This window comes from Salvelinus fontinalis, unplaced genomic scaffold (genome assembly GCF_029448725.1).
Source record: "Salvelinus fontinalis isolate EN_2023a unplaced genomic scaffold, ASM2944872v1 scaffold_0036, whole genome shotgun sequence".
NCBI classification, from domain to species: domain Eukaryota; kingdom Metazoa; phylum Chordata; class Actinopteri; order Salmoniformes; family Salmonidae; genus Salvelinus; species Salvelinus fontinalis.
The window spans coordinates 729,850-738,514 of record NW_026600245.1 but is presented as its reverse complement, the minus strand read 5'-3'; the positions used below and the strand labels follow the sequence as shown (position 1 = coordinate 738,514).

Sequence of the window (8,665 nt, the reverse complement as noted above, 5' to 3'; positions counted from 1 at the left end):
TAATTAAAAATAATTTAAAAAAATCATTACTTTATTGACACCAACCAAATCGATACTGTCATTAACGTGGTTCTTAATACTGTAGCAAACATTATATTAAGCAGGACATTCAAGCGAGCCTTACAATTATAATCCAAAGTAGTGTGAAATGCACTCACAAGCAACCTGGAAATGGAGGTTACTTCCCTGAGTTTTCCCCCATTCACATTCAGAATACGTTGTGAAAAACTAAAATCTTTGCTCACCATTTTTGCTCCAGGCAGATATACTACATCCATAACTATCGGTTTCCTCATACAATTTTAGCCAACACAGAAAGGGGCCTATATTGGAGACCAAAAGTCGTCTGGCACACTGCTTAGAGTTTCAACAACATGAATAACTTATTTCTAGTCTACAATCTTAGATGTTACTACTAATGTGAAAACAAGACAATATATGACTATTCTTGCTCATTTTAAGACAAATGTCAAATCATTACATTCAAACAGACGTCAATTGTTGTACAACATCATGGCTACGCTGTTGGCATCACCTTTTACAGTGGATTTCCACTGTTGTTGGCCTTTAACCATCTGTATGACTGTCATTCACACAGGAAAGAGACGTGACTGTCCTGGATCCTCTGGGGAGCCTCAACAACCTCATGATGCTGACGAGGCAGAGAAGAGTCTCTCCAGATCAGAACACCTCAATAAACACCTGCAGAGATCCACAGGGAAGAGAACTCACTGCTGCTCTGACTGTGGGATGAGATTCACCTCATTAGGCATTAAGATTCATCAGCGAATCCACACAGGAGAGAAGCCTTTCAGCTGTACTCAATGTGGGAAGAGATTTACTAATTCAAGTAATCTGAAAACACACCAGAGAATACACACAGGAGAGAAGCCATATATCTGTGGTCAATGTGGGAAGAGTTTTGGTCGATCTTGTCATCTGACTCAACACAAGAGAATACACACAGGAGAGAAACCTTATAGCTGTGATCAATGTGGGAAGAGTTTTGGTCAATCTGGAGAGCTGACAGTGCACCAGAGAGCACACACAGGAGAGAAGCCTTACAGCTGTGTTCAATGTGGGAAGAGTTTTGGTCGATCTTGCCATCTGACTCAACACAAGAGAATACACACAGGAGATAAATCTTATAGCTGTGATCAATGTGGAAAGAGATTTGGTCAATCTGGAGAGCTGACAGTGCACCAGAGAGGTCACACAGGAGAGAAACTTTACAGCTGTGTTCAATGTGGGAAGAGTTTTGGTCGATCTTGCCATCTGACTCGACACAAGAGAATACACACAGGAGAGAAACCTTATAGCTGTGATCAATGTGGGAAGAGTTTTGGTCAATCTGGAGAGCTGACAGTGCACCAGAGAGCACACACAGGAGAAAAGCCTTACAGCTGTGTTCAATGTGGGAAGAGTTTTGGTCGATCTTGCCATCTGACTCAACACAAGAGAATACACACAGGAGAGAAACCTTATAGCTGTGTTCAATGTGGGAAGAGTTTTGGTCAATCTGGAGAGCTGACAGTGCACCAGAGAGCACACACAGGAGAGAAACCTTACAGCTGTGTTCAATGTGGGAAGAGTTTTGGTCGATCTTGCCATCTGACTCTACACCAGAGAACACACACAGGAGAGAAACCTTACAGCTGTGTTCAATGTGGGAAGAGTTTTGGTCGATCTTGCCATCTGACTCGACACCAGAGAACACACACAGGAGAGAAACTTTACAGCTGTGTTCAATGTGGGAAGAGTTTTGGTCGATCTTGCCATCTGACTCGACACAAGATAATACACACAGGAGAGAAACCTTATAGCTGTGATCAATGTTGGAAGAGTTTTGGTCAATCTGGAGAGCTGACAGTGCACCAGAGAACACACACAGGAGAGAAGCCTTATAGCTGTGATCAGTGTGGGAAGAGATACTCTGATAAAAGATCTCTGATCAAACATCAGAAAATACATGCATGAAGGAGTTGTAGGAAAAATCCAGGCTCTGAATTGAAAGAGTACTATTTATGAGATTTAACAAAAAGTCACTCACACAAAAATAGCTGTGTTACACTTCCCACGTTGGTGACCCACTTGAGTCAAAATGGAACACCTCAAAATGTGGTGAGCTGTTTTCTACAAGTTGTCCTCTAACCAGGGATGTACACATTACTCCCAGTTCTGTGTGCTTTTTGAGCTGTTAGTTTTAACAGGACGTGCAACCTCATCTTCCTCCTGTCGCACAAATGATTTTAGCATGATATAGATGAGTTATGACAAATAAGTGTTGCGTTCCTTTGTTTTGCAACCCATAAATTTAAATGCATCACTCCCAAATGTAGCTGACTGTTTTCTGTAGGTTGTCCTCTAATCAGTGAGGTAAAATATATCTCTCATTTCCACGTGTTTTGTTTAGTTGTGTTAGTTTCAACAGCACGAACAACCTGATTTTCCCCCTAATCGATACCCGTGATTTATTGCTAATTTATTGCTACTTGTCAACAGCGTTTTTGGTGCTTGTGCAGTTTATAAGGAGCTTGTTTAAGTAATATGATTATTGTGGCCGATGTTTGTATATATAGTACATTTTTTGTTTATGTTTTCAATTTATCACAAAGTGTTTCTGCATTTGGACACGTTTAAACTGTGACATTGTGGCTATGCCACCTAGTAAAATGTTGTTGAAAATAAGACTATGCCCGGCATACAATATAAGTTTGGTTTTAGTTGAAAGTGAAAGTTGGGGGGAAAAACATTGAATTTCAACATACTTGCAGCCTATACACATTGACGCAGTATAATAAATCGGTCTATAATCAATTTTATTAACAATCCTAATAAATTGAGTCATAAATGTAGGATATATTTGTTGTCTTAAGGGGGAAGGTGTTACAGTCTTTGGTTTTTCCATTTATGTTTGGACGTTAGCTCGTATAGCTCGATAGCAATAAGGGCGCACTGATTAGTGTCACCTCGTTAGTCAGTATGTGTTACACCTGTGCTGGCTTGTCCATCTCGTTAGTGGGAAGGTGTTTCACCTGAGCTGGTCCAGGTTCTATTTAAGAGTGTCTGGCCCAGTGCTCCAGTTGTCTTGATAGATGTGGAGAGTCAACACCTTTAGTTGCGCCACCTTTTTGGTTTGCTTCCTGTCTGTGAGTTTTTTCTTTTGTTTGCCTCTTCTTGGGCAGATTTAGTGGGTCTCATGGTTGGTGTCTTTTAGGTCCCAGTTGTTGTTACTAGTCAATTTTCAGTGGACACCCCCATAGTGTCTTTCAGAGCCCCTCCTAAAAAACAAGCTTATATTTTGGGTTGGATATTTTAACATTTTAATCAATGGCATTTCCTTAGGATGCTCATTAGTCTTTAAGTTGTTATTGTTTTTTATCCTCTAATGTTTGTGTTCTAAATATTTCTGTTTATTTTCATAGTTTTTTCCTGTGAAGCCATTGTGTTGCATCCATGCATCCTTGCATCCAGCTAGATTTGAACAAATTAAAAAACAAATGAACCCAATGACTGACCAATCAACAGACTCTTGCTAAACCATTCTGTGCAAATGCAGCACATATCTTGGTCCATCTTTAGTATGAAAAACAGTATAAATTCAGTATATCTCCCACTATGTCAAAATAGTGCTGGTATGTATGTTTTAGTATCACTTTTCAACCAACCCAGTTCATTTGTTGAAATCAACAATACGTCAAAGGATCCAACTACTGAAAACTGAAACAAACAAATGGTTCAAACAGATCAATCCCACTTTTCCAGCCTGCTGAAAGCGTGGTGGAGTGGTGAACACCACCCCCGGCTCTACCGGGGGCTTGAGGTGGTCTCCCACAGCTCTGCTGGTGGAGTGGTAAATACCACCCCCGGCTCTACCAGGGGCTTGAGGTGGTCTCCCACAGCTCTGCTGGTGGAGTGGTAAATACCACCCCCGGCTCTACCAGGGGCTTGAGGTGGTCTCCCACAGCTCTGCTGGTGGAGTGGTAAATACCACACCCGGCTCTACCAGGGGCTTGAGGTGGTCTCCCACAGCTCTGCTTATGTCATGTTCTGTGGCCTTGCCGTTCCATTTCTTGACTGCCCCTGCAACACAGAAAGAAACATATTTAGTCATATTATATAAAACACTCAAAGTAATGGATGTGTAGCATCTATGGCCTCAGTTACACCTGGCACCTAAATGTGACTTCTGTCATCTGATCACTCCAAGCTGCATTAGGTTCAGATCTAACAGGATGAGCCTTTGACGCAGTCAGGCCATCAAATATGCATAAGCAATGTAAAGAGATGTGGGGAAAAGTACATTCTACACAAATTACCTTCATAATAGCAAAGAACAAATGTGTGTGTCTGAGGGGAAATTAACTTTCATACAGCCAAAAGGGGTGAGAAATTACACCAATATCAGTGAACAATTTGCACTAATGTAAATAAACATGGATGATGGAACATATTACCTTTTGCTTATGTGATGAACCGCTAAGGGGACATAAATATTTACCATCTAAAACTTGTGTGACCTCTCACCTCCGGCTGTAGAAGTGTTCTTCCTAACCAGTCCCTCAACAGCTCTCTGACTGAGCTCCACCCTCACTGGGTCTTCAGAGGAGAGGAAGGCTGAGGAGGGATGGAAGGATGAATGGATCAGTCAGTCAATAAAGTGTAGAGCTGCTGTCTATGCTGTCTGACAAAATCACTATTTTAGTAGTTCATTAAAGTAAATAAGGCTTTATGACTGCTGAATACCAACTATCAATCACTTAGATCATGTATTTTCAGGTAGAGATACATCCTTGGGACGTCCCTAGCCTGTTGAAGTTGACAGTTAAAATGGTTAAGGTAGGGGTTTAGGATAGGGATGTCCCAAGGATCCCGGATAGCATTGACCATTGTGCATTCTTCTGTCTCTTTTACATAGCAGGTGATGAGTTATGACTTCTGAACATGAAAATATTAAATATCCTTATTTTTGTGAAATTAAATTTTTCTTGTGGTTTATAAGGGTAGGTAACAACACATCCGCAACGCTAAACCTCAACACAGGGGCCCCAAACTATCATGGTCCAAGCACACCAAGACAGTCGTGAAGAGGGCACGACAAAACCTATTCCCCCTCAGGAGACTGAAAAGATTTGGCATGGGTCCCCAGATCCTCAAAAGGTTCTACAGCTGCACCATCGAGAGCATCCTGACTGGTTGCATCCCTGCCTGGTATGGCAACTGCTCGGCCTCCAACCGCAAGGCACTACAGAGGGTAGTGCGTACAGCACAGTACATCACTGGGGCCAAGCTTTCTGCCATCCAGGACCTCTATCCCAGGCGGTGTCAGAGGAAGCCCCCCCCTCCACTGTCTGTTATTATCTATGCATAGCCACTTTAAGAACTTTAATAACCCTACATTTACATATTACCTCAATTACCTCGACTAACCGGTGCCCCCGCACATTGACTCTGTACCAGTACCCCCTGTATATAGCCTCCACATTGACTCTGTACCGGTACCACCTGTATATAGTCTCCACATTGACTCTGTACCGGTACCCCCTGTATATAGTCTCCACATTGACTCTGTACCGGTACCCCCTGTATATAGTCTCCACATTGACTCTGTACCGGTACCCCCTGTATATAGCCTCCACATTGACTCTGCACCGGTACCCCCTGTATATAGCCTCCACATTGACTCTGTACCGTAACACCCTGTATATAGTCTCCACATTGACTCTGTACCGGTACCCCCTGTATATAGCCTCCACATTGACTCTGTACCAGTACCCCCTGTATATATTCTAGCTATTGATAATTAACTTCTGCTCTTTAATTACTTGTTCCTTTTATTTCTTATTCTTATTTGTACTTTTTAAAACTACATTGTTGGTTAGGGGCTTGTAAGTGAGCATTTCACTCTAAGGATTCAATCAATCAAGTTTATTTTATATAGCCCTTCGTACATCAGCTAATGTCTCGAAGTGCTGTACAAAGACCCAGCCTAAAACCCCAAACAGCTAGAATGCAGGTGTAGAAGCACGGTGGCTAGGAAAAACTCCCTAGAAAGGCCAAAACCTAGGAAGAAACCTAGAGAGGAACCAGGCTATGAGGGGTGGCCAGTCCTCTTCTGGCTGTGCCGGGTGGAGATTATAACAGAACTATGCCAAGATGTTCAAAAATGTTCATAGGTGACAAGCATGGTCAAATAATAATCATGAATAATATTCAGTTGGCTTTTCATAGCCGATCATTAAGAGTTGAAAAACAACAGGTCTGGGACAGGTGGCGGTTCCATAACCGCAGGCAGAACAACAGCAAGGCCAGGCGGACTGGGGACAGCAAGGAGCCACCACGCCCGGCAGTCCCGACGTATGGTCACAGGGCTCAGGTCCTCCGAGAGAAAGAAAGAGATTAGGAGAAAATTAGAGAGAGCCAAGATTTTCAAAATGTTCATAAATGACAAGCATGGTCAAATAATAATCAGGAATAAATCTGTTGGCTTTTCATAGCCGATCATTAAGAGTTGAAAACAGCAGGTCTGGGACAGGTAGGGGTTCCGTAACCGCAGGCAGAACCGTTGAAACTGGAATAGCAGCAAGGCCAGGCGGACTGGGGGCAGCAGGGAGTCGTCATGCCCGGTAGTCCTGACGTATGGTCCTAGGGCTCAGGTTCTCAGAGAGAGAAAGAAAGTGAGAACGAGAGAATTAGAGAAAGCATACTTAAATTCACACAGGACACTGGATAAGACAGGAGAAGTACTCCAGGTATAACCAACTGACCCTAGCCCCCCGACACAAACTACTGCAGCATAAATACTGGAGGCTGAGACAGGAGCGGTCAGGAGACACTGTGGCCCCATCCGAAGTGATGATAAATAATAAATACATGGATGAGACATGAAAAGAGAACAGATACATCCGGGAGGGAAGGGAGATTCAGATATGGGCAGGAAGGCGTGAGAGTACTCTGAGCCGAGCAAGACACTGGGGAGACAGACACTCCCTGTTAAAAGCTTGGAATGGAGACGGGCAGACGAGGTGGGGCTTTTTAGATAAAGAATAAAACCTATATACAGATGGTGCTCACCTATAGCTGGTACCCTACAATTTCAACAACTTATTTTCGAGTTCTCTTTTCACTACACCTGTTGTATTCGGCGCATGTGACTAATACAATTTGATTTGATAGACTCATAGTACAGAATGAATGACTGACTGCCCAGTTCAACATCAGTTCACCGTATCACCTCATACTGTATTGGAGCAGCAGCAGCTGACTGCCCGGTTCAACATCAGTTCACCGTCTCACCTCATACTGTATTGGAGCAGCAGCATCTGACTGCCCGGTTCAACGTCAGTTCATCGTCTCACCTCATACTGTATTGGAGCAGCAGCAGCTGCCTGCCCGGTTCAACGTCAGTTCAACGTCTCACCTCATACTGTATTGGAGCAGCAGCAGCTGACTTGATCGTTGATGCTAATCAGCATGTTTTGAATCTGAGAGTAAATAGAGCCGACTACAACTCTAAAAATGAAGGGTTCAACTGGAGTTGTTCTCAGATCCCCTAAGAACCGTAGGGTTCTTGGTCAATGAAAAACAGCCCCAAAAGGTTCTTCAAAGAACTTGTTAGAAGGTGGGTTCATCGAGGAACCTCCGTTGTTGCTGGACTTCTTCCGGGAACTTCGCAATTACAACTGAAAACGATGGTGACAAGTTTGGATGCGACAACAAGTTAAAAAGGTTAAGTTGGGTTGATGTTTGGCTCTGAATATGTCTCGAAATAATTTATTATAATAATATAACATACTAATAATGAGTAACGAAGACAATTATGGTTTTCTGTGAATAGCTTCCATAACGTTACTATAGTTAATTACCGTAAATATTAGAAAGCCGGGTTTGACCGTCGGCGTTGTATGAGCTACAGTACAGTACCGTTATCTAGCTAGCTAACGTTATGTCCTAACTAGGCACAACTAGGTTTGGATTATTTCCCTCAACTATATTCTTTCCCATATATTGTATATCGTTTCCATAAAGCCAACATGGCTTTACACTCAATAACGTAAGTTTCCAATCTAGAGAAGTTCTCACGTTTGTGATAATGAACTAGCTAACGTTAACTAACTAACTAAGGACGGTGACCTGTCCAGACGAGATGTTACAACGAACTGAATCGTCAATGGAGGTCTTCCTCTTTATATAGCCTGCTACAGCATGCAATACTATTAACTCACAAGGGAGGGGACAATTACATTAAATTTTCTCAAGAGCAATTCCTGAGGGGGACACCAAAAGTAGTGCTGTAACACACAGCATACGTTGTTAAATGTATATTGAGGAACCATAATTCCTACAACTGGATAATTGATAGGTACAGTAGTTAACTGAAGGGTTTTCCCAACTTGTTCAAATGTTTAAATCATTATAATTCTACTACTAATAATAGTTATAGCAGTGCTCCTTACCAGTCCAGTATGTATGCAGGTATTCGTACTTACAACCAGCAATATCAAGAAAGGTCAGTAGGTGACAATGGTACTGTACACTGTATGGGTGTAGTTTTCATAAATACAATGAACATGGTGTGATCACATCTAAAAGAATCTCCATTGAGAACCATCACAAAGTTGGTCTCCGTATTGAATTGACCTTTTAATTTGACTTTCTGATACAT

General features: G+C 42.3%; 1 protein-coding gene across 1 annotated transcript; it reads left to right on the top strand.

Annotated features, from left to right (window-relative positions):
- Window positions 1-251: 251 nt before the first annotated feature.
- Window positions 252-4,926, top strand: LOC129842369 (zinc finger protein 501-like). The gene has a single exon (XM_055910906.1). It carries the CDS (start codon window positions 439-441, stop codon window positions 1,975-1,977), a length of 1,539 nt encoding a protein of 512 aa, XP_055766881.1. The 5' UTR covers window positions 252-438; the 3' UTR covers window positions 1,978-4,926.
- The last annotated feature ends 3,739 nt before the right edge of the window (window positions 4,927-8,665 follow it).

Bases quoted from the DNA above. Each gene is read 5' to 3' on its own strand.
- LOC129842369 (XM_055910906.1), top strand. From the start codon at position 439: ATGACTATTCTTGCTCATTTTAAGACAAATGTCAAATCATTACATTCA.